The following is a 19,789-nucleotide window of genomic DNA, read 5'->3' as shown; positions in this document are numbered from 1 at the left end:
GAAATATCTTAGGCAGGGAGCTCTCCCAGGAGCCCTTCGAATCAAGTCCAATTTCACAAAGTATTTGGCCTCCTTTTCTGTCTACTTGTAAACGGCCCTGGAAGGGTTGTCACAAAGTTTTCTTAGGAGGATAGTTTCAGAGAAAAACTGGCAGTTTTCTTCAAAGCTCTTAGAGCAGAGAAGTTTGGAGCTTATGATGCTAACATTTCAGAAGACCTTTTCTACAGCGGGGGAGAGTTTCATCTCAATGTGGGCACCATGGTGAGACTTTCCAACAGGCATTTGTAATGAGATTATCTTGTAATAAGATCACTTGCTGAAAAATCATTTCCATTCCACAAAAATCACATTAGGTACAAATAACAATTCTAAAGATGTATATAAAGCCACTTGAAATCAAACTAACAACTGGATTTCTGCAATTATTGGTTGCTATGAGAATGGAAAAAGTCAATTCTGAAATAAATGCACCAAGTACCGTGAGTGTTCCGTAATGCATTTGTCTGTGAGAATTCGTATTTGTGTGTCTGTATTTGAAGTGCAAAATGATTTCATGTGATTTTATTTTAACATGATTAGTGAAAAATGCATAAAATACAATTGTTTTCAAATACTGTCACACATCTGGACACTAGTCACAGTTACAGCATGGGCTCTGTGCTTTGCTTCATGATGTGGTATCCCTTTGGTGGTCGGTGTTCAGAAAGGCACTGGCGTGAAAGTAGCCATCCAATTTCTTCCCTTTGGCATTTCGCTGAAACTTAAACCTGGCAAGCATCTCAAGAGTTCTTTTATTCTATTCCATTAAATACAGATCAGGCTGTGTATTTCATATTTTGGTCATTTCAGCAATGTAAGAGGCTTTCTTACTTTAACAAAAATCTATCAGTCAGTCAATCTGTAGCCTTTCCCCTACGGCCATGGCAGAATCAGTTTTGACTATTAGGAAACCTGACTTGATTTACCTGTCTCTGTGGCCTATTTTTGGTGTGTCTTGGCCAGAATATGTGTCTTAATTTTGGCCATGATATTTTCCATCTGCTCTAGAAAGGTTCTGGGTTGAATGCAAAGTTTATTTAGCCCATGCTCTATGTCCATCATATATCCTATGGCTGTAGCAGGAAACAAAACAGACAAAATCTCTGCCCTCCTATAGTTTCTTTTCGACGACACATATAGATATGGTTTATAAAGACATAAACCATAAAGACTGATACAGTTGACCTCACGTATATGTAAAATTTTCTATAGCTGCAGAGACTATTAACTTAAAAGACAAGTAAGTGATGGCCTGGAGAAAAATAATTGAAACACATGGAGTTTCAGTAAATCAATAAGGAAGAAAACCAATAGAAAAATGTGCCAAAGATATGAGGAGGCATCAATTGGGAAAGACTTTTTATTTCTCTGTAGTAATAATTGGCAGAAGTGCAATTTCATGATTTCAGATTTGCCCAGTTACAGACACAAGCAAAGGATGCCCTTTAGAAAAGAGAAGCCTCCCAGCTGGAATTCCCTGTGAATTGCCACAGCCTGTCAGGTGGTGAGGGTCTCAAGCTGAGTTCTCTCCTGTGGCAGTGCACAGGGTCTGTGTGCTGCGTATGGCTGCCATCTTGTGCTCCTGCTTGGAAACTGCATGTTACTTATCCTTTTGGCAAGTGGAAGAAAATGGACCTTTACCCAAGGGCATCACCCCCATGCTGAGCTCAGTCCCCCGACCCATGCACCGCTGGCTGACCCTCATGTTATAAAGTTTCCCAGGATTAACTTAAGCACAGAAGGTTGATCAGTAGAGTAGTTTTAGATGAGACTACATCACAGCTCAAATTGCAGTATTGAGAGTTTATAGTGACAGGCACATGGTTTTTGACTTCCCCTTATCTGCAGCAATGTCTCTCCTCCTTTCAGGGGTAAAGTAAACCTTTCCCTGCTTGACTCAGGGCTGACCTTGTTGCCAGATTACTTGCCATTCATTTCTAGTTCCTGTATGTCTTTCCTGAAATTCTGGCCTCTATTAACCTATCTTCTCTTACTGCCTTGGCTCATTTGGCGCCCCCCCACCCCGCCCCGATTGGATCACGTATCTTGTATACAGGGCACATTATTCCTGTTTACAGGTACGAAGGAACATGTGAATCCTGTGAAGATTTTGGAGAAAAATTTAGTATTTTTCCCCCTCCCTCTGAGCCCTTGGGTACTGTGTACCCAGTCTTCTAGTCTTGGTAAGTTGGCAGCTGTGACTCTGGAATGCAAGTTAATTAAATTGCGCTTATATTTAGTTTTAGGCAAGGCTGATTTTTCCATGTCAGGTTTAGTCTGTGTGGCTTTGTTATACATAATACTGGTAACCAGGGATACTAGGAGAGATTTTATGTAGCTGTGTGGTGGAGGGCACACAGAGTAGAAAAGTGGAGGAAGCATGGGAGAGAGAATTCAGGGACCTCTCTGTTCCACCAGCATGCAAATCATTTAACAGGACACAAACGATTCAACAGTAAAAGTCAACTTGCCTGGAGCAATTGACTTCCTTTTTTGTCTATGAGCCAAAGAAAGGTTAGGAATTCTTTCCCTAGAAGTTGTTATATTGATTCCCATGTGTGTTGATCTGTTCAGACTATGTTCTATTCCAGTTGTCTTGGTTGTTACGAAGAATCCAGTTGCCCTCACTTCCAGGTCTAAGTGGGCAGTGCTATATCTACAAGGTTGGAGAATAGGATGCTCTAGTTATTTGCAGGATAACGCTTTAAGCAAAAGGCATTTTTAAGCACTTTGTGATGGCCATCTTTCAGAAGTGAATTATACACTTACCAGTCTTAGTAAACAGGACATAGTGGGCTTTATGTCATTCGGTGCCAGGTACTTTACATCCATTACTGATTAATATATACTCAAAGACAATTCCAAAGCAGGTGGAATTCAGATAAGGAAACTGAAGCCCCAAAAGGTTAAATAACTTGCTCAAAGCGGCACAGATACCTTAAGTTAAATCCAAGTCTGTACTTTTTCTACAAAACGACTTTTATTTTGTTATCTCAGGGTCATCATTGTGAATAATTGCCTTTCTTGTCTGTAGACCCAGTCAATATCAGTATGGATATTAAGATGAGTGTTTATGAATTAATTTTCTCGCCATTTTCTTTTAATCATAATAGCATTTAGAATTGAAGTGACTTGATTATTTGGGAGTGGTTTAAGCTTGAAGGGTTAGGTAGCTGGAAGTATCTAGGTTTTCCCGACTCTGCCTTGACTCAAGCAATGGAACGTGTGCTGTCTCCATGGCCTACTGCATGGGGGCAAGTGAATGGGGTTTGTTGTGATCAGTTAAGACGATGGAAAGTAGAGGGGGTCTTGGGCAGAGCTCCAATCTGGGGCTTCAGAATCTTGGCATCCAGCTACTGGCAATCTGATCTGGAAGATAGGTGAGATCCTACAGTATCCTGAAGATCAGTGCATTTTTAGGAATGGTAATGCATTGGAATATTTTGTTATAGTAATTAACAATAGGGAGTAAGTGGGAAAGTGATGTAGTACAGTCTTCATGGGATTGGAAGTGAATTTTTAGACATTAGCGTAGAACTGTAATCTTGTTACCAACCAGGCTTTCCTTAATCAATAGAAATTGATAAGAGGCCAGATAAGAAATGCAGGCAAGTCTTTACTGGGGCTCCTGTAACAGGTTCCCTTGCTCGCTCCCTGAGGTGGGGATTGGGGCAGATCAGTGGGTGACCAGAGCGGGGGCTTAGGTGGTCTGCCCACCCCTTTGGTGGTGCTGTGTGCAGGGAGCATGCTCTGTACCCTGCTTTTGCTCTCAACACCCAGTTTTTGCTCCCAGCTCTTCAGAAGTGGCAGCTGGGTTTGTGGTCTTTTTCTATCCTGTTGTCCATAATTTGCCCCAATTGAGTATGCATGCGGCTATTTTTAGTCCCTTATAGTTTCTTTGTATTTTGTTGCTGGAGGAGACATTTGTCCAGGTGCCAGCACTGCACCAAAGGGTCCCAGGACCCAGCCTGTCTCAATCTGTCCTTGAAAGGTATTTTTTCAAAGTTCTTTTCACAGTAAATTCTAAATACATATGTTTACTCTATTTTTGGGTCTCAGGCTACACAGTATTGCAAAGTCATAGACAATTAGTTCTAGCTTTTAGATTATCAATACATAAAATAGACAAAAATAAAAGAAACTGTGATTAAAAATAAATCTGGTTTGAGTTGAAAATGAAATTCACAAACTGTTAACTTGTATAATGACATCAGTCCAATTTGTGTAGCCCAACAAATAAGAAAAATACCATGGAATCACTCTTCAAATCTGATTATTTTTCTTTGTTCATCTTTCTTCTAAGTCTTTCCATAGACGTCTTGACCGAGTTATACATTTAATAAAGATCTAAAGAAATGTTAACATGTATAACTTTTTAGATACTACCATATGCATGCAAGAGACTGTTATTTTCTTTCCAAATCATATATATCACTTTATTTCTCATAGGTTTGTACGCATGCATTAACTGTTTTATAGAAAACATTCAACAGCTGTCTGAAATCTGCCAAAGGTTGTGTGTATAATATACCATCATTATCATTTTATGATTCATAATGAATAATCACAAAATATCATTCAAGACAGCCTCATGTTTGCAGAAAATCTCAGAAGTATTTTAAGTACCACTAAGTGAGAATTACTTTGTTTATAAAATAAAGGTTTTATTTCCTAAAGCAAGTTCAGAAAGTAGCACTCCTCCCTCCCCCGCAAAAAAAAAAAACCCTGAATTTAGAAATCTCTGCCTGCCTGATAATAATCCCTGACAAGAGGCTCAACTATAAACATGTAGTTTCTTTTTTTAAAAAAAAGAATTGGCATCTTTTTTTTTTTTTTTTTAATTTATTTTTGGCTGCGTTGGGTCTCTATTGCTACGCGTGGGCTTTCTCTAGTTGCAGAGACGGGCTACTCTTCATTGCGGTATGCAGGCTTCCCATTGTGGTGGCTTCACTTGTTGCAGAGCACGGGCTCCAGGCGCGCGGGCTTCAGTAGTTGTGGCTCGCAAGCTCTAGAGCGCAGGCTCAGTAGTTGTGGCGCATGGGCTTAGTTGCTCCGCAGCATGTGGGATCTTCCCGGACCAGGGCTCGAACCCGTGTCCCCTGCATCGGCAGGCAGAGTCTTAACCACTGTGCCACCGGGGAAGCCCTAAATATGTAGTTTCTAACTTGCTTATGTTCTTTAGAAACTTGAAGTTACGTTATTGCACTTATTTGCAGGAAATGATAAATGACAGAGTCCTGGTGTATCTTACCAATGACTTTTGACAAAATTGGTTCAGAATCCTATTTAAGTCTTTTAGACACTAAAACTTGAGGTAGTAAACTAGTATATTCTTTTAATTAGACAATCCCTATTTGGAAGTTGTTTTTCTTATTTTTAAAAATTTCCTTCTCTCTCTCTCTCTCTCTCTCTCTCTCTCTCTCTCTCTCTCTCTCTCTCTCGGCTATTGAATGAATAAAGATTCCTTTTAAAAACGTTTATTTAGACTTCTGCTTGGCGGTCTATTCCTGCCAGTCCCTGATCATAAAGCTTGACTTCCTGCTTTTTACTCTGCTCTTTCTGTACTTTCTCCCCTGTCTAATTAGATTTAAAATCTACTGGGCAAGTTTTATCTAACTCTGTTTTATACTGTGATTTTACTTGAGATGTTGAATGATGACATGAACTGCTTTCTAAACTCTATTTCCGTTCCTCTCCTATCAGAGTGCCACCAGTGACAAATCTATTCTTGTTTCCTGCTAATGATTTTTGGATAATTTTACAATGATTGATTTTTCTATAGAATGATAGGTCTTCCTTCATGCTGTCAGACAGGCGGTAAGTATACTTAGCTCTTATTTTCAGAAATTTAAGCTGAAGGCCAGCTTGCAATGTTTCCATTGAATCAAAGCACGGCTTTATTTCACAGCGGAAAAAAATGAGTCTAGGAGTACCTTAGTCTTAAGGATATTTAATTGGGGAAGTTGTTTTGAACTTGCTTTGAACACTGGTTTGACAGAGATCGTTCCTCACTAAGAAAAGCATATTATATAATAGGCACTGAGGGACTTGGAACTACAGAGTTGGACTGTAGTGAGGGGACCGGTTTTACCTTGTCTTCACAGCACGACGGTCACCCCAGATCATAAAAGAGGAAATCATGTGGCACTTCTATTTTTAGAATATCTAAATTAAGAGCTCTTTAAGTGCATTTATGCAACAGGGATTACTGACCGCCTACCATATACTACCTTGGTAAAAAGATGTTGAAAGTTGCTGATAGAGTCATTTGCATTCTCTGCAATGAATGAAAAATCTGTGTAATAGAGCAATTTATTAAGGAAACATAAAGGATGTGTGGTGTCATCTGTGCATTCTCAGAAAAGGGGGACCAGCCTTGAGGAGAAAATGACTGAGCAGAGATTATGTGATCACCCAGAGTGGGGTGGCATGGGGGAGGGTTAGAGGTGGACACAGAGGATGGAGGAGGCATCCCCCAAGGCTTGGAAGGGGACTGGGCTTTGGCATGTCCCTTACGTAGCAGGGACTGGTTACTACTTGCTTGGGGGAAGAGGCAGGGTCTCAGAGAGGCATGGCCGCGTGGGGCAGTCGGGAAAGCTGATGTTGGGGACCGTGGCCCTATCACGACCCTGCTGTGGTACAGACGTGATGGAGCGTTCTGTCTACCATAAACCCCGAGGGCTTAGAACCGTGAGTCCCTCACCCCACCCATTCTCTGAAGAATTGAAAGCTAAGCCCCTTCTGCAGTTGTTCCCTTGGATCCTTGTACCTCCCTAAGGAGGGAGAGGCCCCTCCCAAAAAAAAAACATTCCTGAAGAATATTTCTTTTCACCTTTTTGAGTGGGGATTAATTGAATTAATTTGATTAAGTGAATTAACTTGATTTAGAAAAACAAGGTGATGTGGCATTTCTTACCTCATAGTATTAAACCCACGCCCACTGCGTTTTCACACAGGGCTGTCCTCAGTTCATTGTGGCTCCAGGTCTCACCTCATGCTTATTTCTCTTGTTTCAGACCTTTCCTAAACTCCTCCCTGCTATGCCCACCCCTCTTAGGAAGTTACTCCTCTGGTGTCCCATTCTTTCAAGTCTAAATATAATGAAAATCTAAACATTCTATAATTAAATTCAGAGCTAAGTATTCATTGCCAAGAAAATGAATTAAAAGCTCTGTCAGACTTGAACTGAACACTTAAAATCTTAAGGGTGAAGGCGTTTTCAAACTTGTTTTTGGTAGCAGAGACCCATTTTCAAAGGAGATTGTACACGGACTCAAATATATAAAGCAGGTGATGGTAGAGCTCTCTGGTTGAAGTGGAGTAGGGGACTCAAGACTCCCCCTTAACCTATGATGTGGCCCCAAAGTCCCTTTCCTTGGTATCCTAGAGTTCATCTAAAAACCACCATTTTACCCCAAGGAATGGGTAACGTGGGTGTAGGTGTTGGGAAAATGTTAGACACATCATCATAGGTCAGTGGGGAAGATTATTTTAGGTAGAAGGGTCTTTGATACTCATTGCCCTAACATATGAGCAGATGCCACTGAGAAGCCAGACTTGTCTGGGGGTTGGAGTGAGTATCCTGCTATAACAGAGAGTGATTATCGTATTTCACCAGCAGTTTACTCCTCTGGCAATTAAAATAATAAAATTGTAAGATATTTATTGCCTTTGAACATGTAGGACCAAGAAATAAGAGTGATCACGTGGTCCTGCTGGGCACCTTCTATTCTCAGTCTTCATTTATTCATTTAACAAATATTTAATTCCACGCCAGACTCAGGACAGGACACAACAGGGAGAAAATCTGATAAAGTTCCTTCTCTTAAGGAGCGTACGTTCTAGGAGGGAGAGGGTATAAGCAAACAAATACTTATCTTCTGCTAATATAAATTATGTGAGTCGTAAAGTAACAGGGGTTTGTTTGTTCATGTTCTGATGGTACTATTAGAAGGGACTAGCCTGGGTGCCCCTCGCCCCCCATGTGTAACAGAGGTCTACCAGGCGAAGAAGAGGAAGAAGAGAAGGAGAAGGATTTCTCACCTTAGAAGACAGGTAACTTCTGAGGAAGTCACACTGTAGTGATGGGATTAAAGGGACAGGCAGGTATAAGACAGGCTTCATTTTTAGATTATAACTATATACCTGACACTGATGATCCTCCATCCCCGAGCTCCTGTATCTTCAAAAGTGGTCATCATTTATTTGATCTGAGCCAACCTATAGGCAGAATTTAATACCACTCCATGCTCCCTCCAAAGAATATACTCACACAAAGCATTAAAACCTGCATTTCTTTTTGCCCCACTTCCCTTGCAATCTACTGCCCCACTTATCTATTCTCTTCTGCAGCAAAGCATTTGTCCTTCCATTCGGAGCTACTTCCTCTCTTCTCATTCTCTCTTAAACATACTCCATCAGACTTTTGTCCTCACTGCTGCATTGAAACTGCTCTTATCCGCATCCCCATTTCTCAGTTTCATCTTACCTGACTCAGCAGCGGCTTCTGGCATAGCTGATCACTTCCTCCCCTTCGATACATTTTCCTTTCCTTGGCTTCCAGGATAACATACTCACCTGCTGGGTTTCCTTCTACCCCCGGGGCCACTCCTCAGCCTCTTTGCTGGCTTCTCCTCTTCCTTGTAGCTGTTACACAGGAGGTTTAATAGTTCAGCCCTTATCCATCTTCTCTGCACCATCTCACTGAGTCTTACTCTTCACTAGCCATTCCGTTCATGATCTCATCCAGGCACACTGGCTTTAAATCGATTTGCTGATGGCGCATACATTTATATTTGTAGTCCTGTCCTCTTTCCTGGACTTTGAACTTATGTACCCAGTTGTCTCCTCAGCATTTCCAGCTGGGCGTCTCTTGTATATGTCAGACCCAGTGTGTCCAGATGATAACTCCTGATTCTTTCCCCTTGGTCTTTCTCTTCCAGTAGCCTTCCTCATCTCAGCGGATGGCAGTTTTTGTAATCTGGCTGGAAACTTGAAGCCATCATTGGCTCTTGCCTTTCACGACTTTCATCTAATGGGCCAGGAAACCCTCCTGCCCCTACTCTCAAAATACATCCAGTATCCAATTGTGTCTCAGCCCCTCCCCTGCTACCACCTCCAAGCTGCCATCATCTCCAATAGGCTCCTAACTGTTATTCCCTACTGTGTCCCTTGCCTCTCTGGAGTATTTTCAACACAACAGGCAGAGATCCTTGAAAACATAAGTCAGATCATGCTACTCTTTACTCAAACCTTGTAATGACTCTTTTTTTTTTTTTTTTTTTTTTTTCTAAGCTACAGAGTCCTTACAGAGCCCTCTGCGGTTGGGCCCTCTCTTCCTCTCTGCCTCATCCCTTAGCTTCTCTACCCTTTTACTCTCTCTGCTTTAGCCACATGGGTCTCCTTGGTGTTCCTGATACCTGCCAGCCGTGTTCCTGCCTGAGGGTCTTTGCTTCTGGGCTGAAATCTTCCCCTGAGGTTTGGTTAACTCCCTCCATCTTTGAAGTTGTTGTTCAAATGCCAACGTTCAATGAGACCTGCCCTGGCGCCCTAATTAATCTGGGGACCTGTACTACCCCATCCCCACATCTCCTATCTCTCTTAGTCTGTTGTACTCTGTTTTGTCTTTATAGCACTTATTACCTTCTGACCTAATATATAATAATTTTCTTCTTATTATATCAATTGTTATTGTTTGTCTCCGTAGACTATAATGTCTGCAAAGCTAGGGATCTATTCTGTATTCAAGCTCTTAGAAGAGTGCCAAATTGATTAAATAAATGAGTGAGAATATTAGAAAGCAACATAATCTTTGCTGATTCCCTATGGTAGATGGAGGAAGTGATTACACCTCCCATCAACAACTTGAAATGTCCCTTTAGATATTTCTGTTTTCCAAAGAGTCTTCTCTGTACAGCCCCTCAGGGAGACTCAACCAAGTTTTTAATTTCTCTCTCTCCCAAGACAGTGCCCAACAGCACAGTTTCCTCTCTCTCTCCAGGGGGATCTCATTCTTTTCATACAGAGCTTTTTGATATCCATCCATACCTACTCCAGACATCTTAATGTTCAGCAAAAAGAAGGGCCATCGAGTACATATGACTTAGAAGGCAGAGTAAAGACCAAGTTTAATTATTGACCGTCTACTTGGATTTCCTTTCTCCTCTCTCACCTCTTATCTTTCACCCCAATCTTCTTATCAACCTATTATGGGGAGATACAACACTCTTCCCAAGAAGTATTCTTGCATCAGCTGCTATAAGATTACACTCATTCTTTTTCATATGGTCAAATAACTTTGTAAAAGGTAAGAGCAATAGTGATTTATAGTAACTTAATTTCGAGCAGCATGTGGAATGAAGGGCTGACAAGCTCTCAGTATGGGTGCAGGGGACAAAGCTGTGTGCCAGGTCGGCTTTCTCTTCAGAGATAGAGTTGAACTTGAGCTTTAGACTTTAAACAAGGACTCAAAGTCACGATGAGTGTGAGGATACTATGCAGTCAGAGACTGGTGAGTAATTTCTGAAAAAGACTCTAAAAGTTAACCAGCAGAGTAATGAGAGAATTTGCCAGTATAAATGCTGCCCATAATACACAGACAGAGAGAACTGATAGGGCTGGAAGCAGTTGCAAAAAATCTAAAGTTTGTTTCAGGCTATGGATGTTATTTCAGCAGACTGTTTTTGGAAACAAGACTGAAAAGAGCTGATCATCCACAGGGGTGTATACTCTTCAGAATCCATGGAATTCAGAAGTCCAGGTGATTCATACTTGTCCTCATCATTTGGACATGTAAACCAGTATCTTAGGCAATAAGTCTTTGTATACTGCTGTCATTGTGTTAATATTAATTAATTGTCACATGTATAAATGTAAGTAACTTTGGTGGTGAAGCATCTTTAGTTAGTAAAAGTATCTTTATCAGATGATGATCGGTAGAATACATGCCACGTGAAGGTGGGGAAGTAGTTTTGTTTTCTTTACTGCTGTATCTGTAATTACTGCTACAGTAATGCCCAGCACATAATAGATAGTAAATATTCATTCAATTAATGAAAGAATCTTGTAAAGTCATTGCCATTGACTTAAAGTCCAATATATACCTCTTAGTGTTATAGATGATGTTAGTGGAAATGGTGTCAAGACTGTATAGCATGACTTCACCTCAGGGAATCTCCCTTCGTCATCTTAAGGGTTCAGTCTAAAGGCTATTGGAAGATGATTGTTATAAGACAGTGAATTATGGTTGAAAAATCTCTCCAGAAACTTGTTAAGAGCTCTCTCAGTGTGTTCTCCAAAAACCGAGAGCTCACAAAAATGTCATCTCATCTGGTCCAGTTCACCTGAGGACAGAAGTTTATCTTTTGTTTAGAGAGAAAAATAAAGGCAAGTTTGAACTTTTACCTGAACCTGGTACCCTGGAACTCAGCGCCCATCACCTGGCTGTGTACTAGAAATGGGGAGTGGGTATGGTGTGGAGGATTAGGCCCGGAGCCAGGACCTCACGATTCTGGGGTGGTTTTCACCTTTTCCTAACTCCATGGCTTTGGGTAGATGCTGTCTTAACCACATGATCCTCTAGTTCCTCTATTTGTAAACTATCACTTACCCCAAGGAAGTTGTGATAGAATTCTTACCTGTGTACTTTATGGGGCTCTTTGGAAATTGTAAATGAGATATGTCTGAAATGCTTTGCTAGTTGAACAGTTTTTCACAAATCAAAGCGGAGATTCTGAATACAGGTTAGGAAGAAATCAAACAGAAAGAGAATGTACAAAGCTATCCTGATTGTACAAAAATAGTATCGATTAATGAAACTATGAATGTCCAAAGAACTTGCAAAAAAAGAATACGAAGAAAGAAACAATTTTCAATGTCCTAAAACCATGGGCAGCCGCATCTCCAACCGAGAAACCACATAAAAGAAGTCAGTTTCTGATGAATCAGCAAAGACACAGGATATCGATAATCAAAACAATGCAAGCAATGCCATATTTTAAATTTGATCCAGGTTTGATATAACCATACACAAGAGTGGCTTTATTGGAGTAAAATATATAGGTTCTTAAACATGAAACCTAGATGTTAGGAGCTATTTAATGTTGAGCTTTCAGCTACATTTCCCAAGGACTCATCAGAGCCATAATGTAGGGAATGCAATAATTCTTCTGAGGCATTGCAGCTGCTGAAATGCAGACAGATGGAATTTCTGCACTCTCTACTATAATGCAGAAACAATCTCACGATAGGATAAACACTTATTCCTTGAAAATTTTCCCTTAACCCTAGAGAGAGGTTATTGTAGAGACTGACCGGTAAAATCTTTAATGTTTTGGTTTTTCATTTTATATCTGGTTTCCTGTATACCCTTTAGGAGTCTCTGTCTGTAGCTACAGGAGTACAGTCCTGCGCTGAATCCAAGACTATACAAAACATAAGCGTGTTTCATGTCTTGGCAGTTGAAATCCATAGATGCCATTTGTATTGATACAGAAATCATGGGATATAATGGAAAACCAGACTTTCATTGTTGATATTGCGAAGCTTACACATGAATTAGCAGCAGAAGAAACATACCAAATTGACTAGTACTTAATGTTCAGCAAATTGAAACTGATTCCTTGATAGTGTTGGAAAATAATCCATCAATTGCATTTTTTCTTTTGCCTCGTGGCAATATATTGTGCTCCATTGAGATGGAGGTGACTTTTTCCCATTAATTAAGAATCTCCTCAGTGCCAGCCACTCGGCTGGGGAACACAGGACATATGAGTGGCATGGACCTTACTGCCTGGAATGTTCAGTCTGAACTTTTCTGCATTTCAGCTTCTGAGTTAAATGTTCCGTATTTCCTGGTTCCCTTTAGTTAGACAACAAAGTTCATCTCATCAAGGAACATGGTTCAGGGTGGGTGGTGACAGTGACCAGGCAGGAGACCACAAGGCTGATCCCACTAACTTTTGTGGCAGGGAGACAGAGAGTTACAGAAACAAGTTTTGGGAGGGTTATATTTATTTACCGTTACTCTGAATTGGGAACTCATGAAAAAAGTTAGTTGTTTTCTTTTTCTGATTATAAAAGTAAGACATGATCGTTATAAGAACATTTGTAAAATACAGAGTAAAATACAATGAAGAAAATAAAAATTACTTTCAATCCTAATACCAGGGATAATCATAGTAACCTTAGATATACTTCTTTCTAGGCCAGATTGTATTATGCTTTTTCAGAACCAAATGCTGTTTTTAAATTTTTTTATTTTTTAAACTTAAAAAATTTTTTATTTATTTATTTTTGGCTGCGCTGGGTCTTTGTTGCTATGCGCGGGCTTTCTCTAGTTGAGTTGAGTGGGGACTACTCTTCGTTGAGGTGCGCAGGCTTCTCACTGCCGAGGCTTCTCTTGTTGCGGAGCACAGGCTCTAGGTGCGTGCGCTTCAGTAGTTGTGGCATGGGGCTCAGTAGTTGTGGTGCACGGGCTTAGTTGCTCTGCGGCATGTGGGATCTTCCCGGACCAGGGATCGAACCTGCGTCACCTGTATTGGCAGGCAGATTCTTAACCATTGCTCCACCAGGGAAGTCCCCCAAATGGTGTTTTTACACTTAAATTATCTTGAACTTTGGCCCAGGACATTACTTTTTACAATATAGTTTTCAATGGCTGTAACAGTATTCCTTATTATGGAGCTATCAAAATTTATTTAACCAGTCTCCTATTATTGCATAGTTGTTATTTCATAGTTTCCTTGTGATAAACCATGATGGTATGAATATCCTTAAATATTAAATTTTGCACTTATTCATAATCATTTCCTTTGTATGAAGACCAGAAATAAGATTTCTGGGTCAAAGGTTTACACATTTAAAAAGCATTTGATGCATATTACCACATATTGAAGGGTATTTTAAAACGCATTTTGTTGAATTGACATCCTTTCATTAATGGTTTCCCTTAGAAAAATCTTTCTAGCTTCTTCTCTTACATTCTGTGTCTGATGTAATTTTGAAACAATTGAATATTTGTTGAATTTTGAGACGAAAAAGAACACCGTAATACTTAAAGCAAAGAATACTAAAATGCAGCCGTGTTAAGGAAAAGAATGAAAATATTATTAGCTAATGTTGTTTCACATTCCTTATGCCAAAATAGACCCTGACATTTTTAACTGGCATTTTTATTAAGACAAGTAAATAAATATATATCAAATACAAGGCATGGGGTCTCTAAGCCTGTGTTCAAGCGTGTATCAACTATTCGTAACTGTAGCTTTCTCTGCAGGACATTGAGTAGCACTGTAGAAGGAGAGGGTTTGTTTTTTTTTTTTAATGTTTGTTCAATAAATAATATTTCACTTTGAAATAATTTTCTGTTATTAAGAAAAATACTCCCATCTGGTATTTTTTTTCCCCACATAAGTTGTGCAGTTGATGAGGTTGCTCTCTTGTGCTGTGAAAGCCCACTGGTGAATTTCCTTTTGCTTTTCTCAGGCAAACACCCTTTGTAGTCTTTCCAGGTAATTTTACAATTAATGTTCTAGAAGGCCAGAGAAAAATTGGTGATAATGAAACTGAGGGAATTGGGAAGCACCTCTGTTGAATAGCAAGGAAAGGTTTTCTTTCTGTCCTTTATTTCTCCTAATTTTAAAAGGGGAAAAAAAACACACCTCTTATTTATTTTGACATTGTTTTTCTGCCCTTTTTTTCAGTGATCTGCGGAGGCGGCGAGAGCTTTCTGTGTGCCAGTGGCATCTGTGTCCCCAGGAAACTGCTGTGTAATGGCTACAACGACTGTGGCGACTGGAGTGACGAGGCTCATTGCAGTATGTGACAGGCTGTGTGGGGTTTGTCTGGGGGGACAGGGATTCCATTCAGGGGCCTGGAAACCAGCGCCATTCCATTGTCCAGTACTGACAACCACCCGGCACTTGGGTGGACTTCTTTTAGTTTGCTTTTCTTAAGTGAGCAAATGTGTTTATCTTCCCTCACTCCATGTGACAGCTGCATGTTTGCACACCTTCCAAAGGCCTGATTTCATTAGGAATTCGACAGCTAGATGTGCTTTGGAACACATCAGGGACTGAAGTGTTTTTGCTTAAAGTATCTTAAAATTGGGGAAATGCTTTCTGTTTATTTTGTTTGGGTGAGGGTTTTTGTTTTTGTTTTTAAAGCTTTGAGTATTAAGGTCAACTTTTTTAAAAAAAGGATATTTTTAATAGGAAAATTTTTTACCCTCATGATTTTTAACAGTTGTGACACAGAAGATACAAAATCTTTTGTTGGTTTATGCTTCCTCTAAATCTGGAGAGAGTGACGGCAAGAACTGTTTTGAATCCATGGATTGGTAGATTCAGCCTTAAACATCCTCAGTTTACTTACCATTGATTTGATCAGTCATTTTGACTAAAATGGTGGTTTATCCAATATTGTATTTGTCTGTTTGGGCTGCTTTACAAAATACCACAGGCTGGGTGCCTTAAACAGCAGAAATGTATTTTCTCACAGTTTGGAGGCTGGAAAGCCCAAGATGAAGGTCCAACAGTGTCAGTTTCTGGTGAGAATTCTGTTCCTGGCTTGCAGGCAGCTGCCATCTGCCTGTGTGTTCACATAACCTCTTTGGAGAGGTGAAGGGAGAGGGGAGGAGAGAGAGCTCTGCTGTCTCTTCCTCTTCTTACAAGGGTATGAGCCCTATTCAGTTAAGGTCCCACCCTTATGACCTTTATCACCTCCTCACAGGCCCTGTCTCCAAATACAGTCATGTTGGGGTTTAGGGCTTCAACATACAAATTTTGGGCAGACACAGACATTCAGTCCATATCAGATTTATATTCAGTTCTCAAATTGATTTGCAATTATGCAACAGATTAAAAGGAAAACTTAGCCTCAAGAATACATTGCAGGATCTGTGTCCAAAACAGGACCGTATACAATGGTGTTCAAATTGCTTTCGAATGGTTCTATGACCAGCAATAGTTACTGTGGGAAAAGCTGTGTTTTATTCCCTGTAGGGGTTACCAAGGCTTTATAAGGGCTCATCTTAGTTGCTCACCTGAGTTGAAAGATTCGTCTGGTGTGTTTGCCAGGAGGACCAACTCTTCACCATATGAAGGGTTAGGATGCTTATTTACCATAACTTTTGAAAGACAGTATATTATGATAATATTTAGGGTCAGTGTTTCCCAAACTGGTGTCCCATAGTACCTGAGTCTTGAAAAATGCTTGGGAAAAAAATAAGTTTGAGAAATGCTGTCTATCAGATCCACTTCTTAGAGATCTACAATACATATTCGTTCATTAAAGGTTCGGATAAATCCCACAGTTTTAAAAAAAACACATTAATTTTATCTTGGTATTTCCTGAAAATTATTTGTTCATATATACCCTCACCTTTAATTAATTTATTTATTCGTGCATTTATTTATTTTGCATAATATCTAGCATCCTGTAGAATTTCAGTTAAGCCACCATATATTTTGGAAATGTTTTCACTAAGATATTTGTATTTATAATTTGGAATTCTCTCTTCAGAAAAACCTATGGCATGTGATTGTACATGAAAAACATTTTTTTTGGATGTCTACTTACATTAGGGAGTATTGCTGTGGACTTGAGAACAAATATTGTGTAAAGCACCTACAGTAGGGATTTTAAGTGGTTCAGTAGAATTATATACAGTAATGGGAGTTACAGTGGAATCTCTTGTTTATCTCCCACTTATGGCCCATGTTATGTCATATGCGAATTCTGCATGTGCCTCTATCCCCACTGCTGGGCTAACACTGGCTTCATCATTATGTTCCTCCACTACATTGAACATTGCACTTTACACAGTAAGAGATTTCTGCTGCATTTGTCGAAACTGAATTCCAAGGAGTAAATTTTCCTAGTCAGTGGCTGAACAAAGAAGGCAGTATTATTATTATGCAAGGTATTCAGCAATATCCTAGGAGTGCAAGAGTTTATGAAGACATGGGCCTTCTTCATAACCACACTTCAAAAGCCATTTGGCCTAGTTTGTTGAGGAAATACATCCCTTCAGAATACTTGTCTATGAAAATGCTTAGTTGGACATTGAGAGCTTTGCATGCAGTTGTTCCTGACCTTACAAGGACATCTGCCTCCGAGCTTTAACATTCAGTGCTTGTGGCATTTCAGCATGCATGTTTATAGAAGGTGCCACCCTCCTGTTGTCACCACCCTGCAGTGAAGGAATAGTGTTAAGTCTGAATTAGGGCGTGGATACAAATCAGAGCTGGAATGCAACCCACAGATACTCCTGCGGGGAGAAGGAAATTTTGCTGGGCTTCCCACGTTCTGAGGGTCCTGGCGGGTACAGGAGGAGGATTGCCTTCCAAGGAAGGAAGGGAAGGGATTTGCTATTTGTGAGTTCCCTAATCAACTGTACTAGAAGCATTTACCTACATGATTTGATTGAATTTTCAGCGAACGAAGTATTCTTCCTTTTTGTTCAGATGCAGAGCCGAGGCTCACGGCCATGAATGAATTTGCCAGTGGCTCAAAGTGCTAGATTTGAACCCACTCCTGAATGGGTCCAAATCTAACTGTTTTCTCTAAACTGTGCTGCCTCTGACTCGCCCATGTCCATAAAAGTGCAGATTTGGTGAATGATTGTACTCCGATCATTCATAAGACAGGAAAATGTCTGGTTTGGTTGCTCTATTATGCTGAGGGAGATAACTGTCTTTTACAGGGGCTCTCCAGGTATCTGGGCCTGCTTACTGACCCTCCCCTGGCAACTCATTTTGCCATGTTTATCAGTCTCTTCCTGATCAGTAAAATGGACCGATTTCTAACCACCTAGAGCAATTTTAGTGGTATAGTGAAAAGATTTTTGAAGATGAAGGGTTTTCTTTTTTTTTTTTTTTTTTTTTTTAATTTCTAGCTCCGTGGCTCGAGGCAGGCTACTTCTCCAGGTTTTCCGTGTCATCAAGGCTGGCAGCACAGTTGCATCTCCAGGAAGCCCCACCTGCGGAGATTCGAATTCCATTGGTCTGGAGGGGGTGCCCAGGCAGCAGTACCTTTGTAAAACTCCCCCAGTGATTATCCTGTGCAGCCAGGTTTGAAACCACTGCCCTAGAGGGTGTCTGGTGTCTCTTTTGCTGCTAACATTCTATGATCTTTTTTTTTTTTTTTTTTTTTTTTTTTTTGGGGTACGCGGGCCTCTCACTGCTGTGGCCTCTCCCGTCGCGGAGCACAGGCTCTAGACGCGCAGGCTCGGCGGCCATGGCTCACGGGCCCAGCCGCTCCGCGGCATGTGGGATCTTCCCGGATCGGGGCACGAACCCGCGTCTCCTGCATCGGCAGGCGGACTCTCAACCACTGCGCCACCAGGGAAGCCCTCTACGATCTTTTGATTCTATAACCAGCTCTAGGACAGTGTCTGGTACAGAGCAGGTGCTTAGCAAATGAATGAGAAAGCCTCCAGGGAAATGGTTGTCACAGGGAAAATAGTTGCCACAAAGTCCCCGTACTTGGTGCCGCATAAACCTCTGTCAAATACTTTTGGAAGTCATGTGCTCTGAATTTGGGGTCACATTGGTTGATTTATTTTTGAGGACTGTGGTGAACTAATTATACTGAGTTAACTAATTATCCTAGTTAGTATAATTAGTTATACTAATTATCACACAGTATAGTGATTAATATTATAAGGTCTTAAGTCAGGCTGCCTGTCTTCCTATCTTCTTCTTTATCATTTTCCGGCCTCTGTGGACAGAGAGAGTTACTCAGTCTCTCTGGGCCTCAGTGTCCTCATCGGTAATATGGAGACAATAAGTAATAGTAACTACCTCTAGAATTGTTGGGCAGAATAATGAATCACTGGATGTCAAGCACAGAGACCAGTGTCTGGCATGCAGTAACTCTCAAAGGGCATTAGGATTTATGGTTGTGATTGTGGCTGTGATCTTATTCTCCATGCCCTCCCTCCTCCCAACACTGCTCTCACCCCTGCCCCGCCAAAGGTCACGTGATACATTGTAGAGGAGACAAATACTACCATATGCACAACGGTTTTCAAAGCAGCACCACATGAAGCTATGTAGAAAGGAGGCCACCCAAACAGCACAAAATAAAAACTGATATTCCAAATAATGTTTCCGAGTCATCAGAAATGACTGTACCGGGCTTCCCTGGTGGTGCAGTGGTTGGGAGTCCGCCTGCCGATGCAGGGGATGCGGGTTCCTGCCCCGGTCCGGGGGGATCCCGCGTGCCGCGGAGCGGCTGGGACCGTGAGCCATGGCCGCTGAGCCTGCGCGTCCGGAGCCTGTGCTCCACAGCGGGAGGGGCCACAACAGTGAGAGGCCCGCGTACCGCAAAAAAAAAAAAAAAAAAAACAGAAAAACTGTACCTACCATAGTTTCTTTACTAAGACGGGGTGCAAGTAAATACTAGAAAGATTTCCACCACATTAATAAAAATAAAAGTTTACCACTCTATGCCAATGGAGGAAGCTTCAGATGTGTGGAAGGTTCACTTCTGTTTAGTGACAGTCTGATTATGGGGAATCAATCAAATTATTGAATAATCTTGAATTCCCACTATGTGTGAAGCATGTTCTAGATACCTAGTAAATGTAGAGACTGTTAAGACATGGTTTCTTGCTTCATGACACTTTTAATCTAATCAGGGAAATGGCATCTAAAAATAGAGATCATTAAATATAGTGTTTTAGCACAATATAATAGATGTCACCAAGCAAAAGAAGATTGTGTAAAAAAAAAAAAAAGGCCCTGTG

General features: G+C 40.8%; 1 protein-coding gene across 1 annotated transcript in view; it reads left to right on the top strand.

Moving 5' to 3' along the window:
• The window catches only part of CORIN (corin, serine peptidase), a 222,651-nt gene that overhangs the window by 108,547 nt on the left and 94,315 nt on the right, over positions 1–19,789 (top strand). The window contains exon 5 of the mRNA XM_032632658.1: positions 14,742–14,855. Coding sequence (XP_032488549.1) covers positions 14,742–14,855 — 114 coding nt within the window. The remainder of the gene's footprint in view (positions 1–14,741; positions 14,856–19,789) is intronic.

The sequence above is a fragment of the Phocoena sinus genome, chromosome 5 (genome assembly GCF_008692025.1).
Source record: "Phocoena sinus isolate mPhoSin1 chromosome 5, mPhoSin1.pri, whole genome shotgun sequence".
Taxonomy (NCBI): Eukaryota; Metazoa; Chordata; class Mammalia; order Artiodactyla; family Phocoenidae; genus Phocoena; species Phocoena sinus.
Note: the sequence above shows the minus strand (reverse complement) of the source record. Positions and strands in the feature narration are given on the sequence as shown.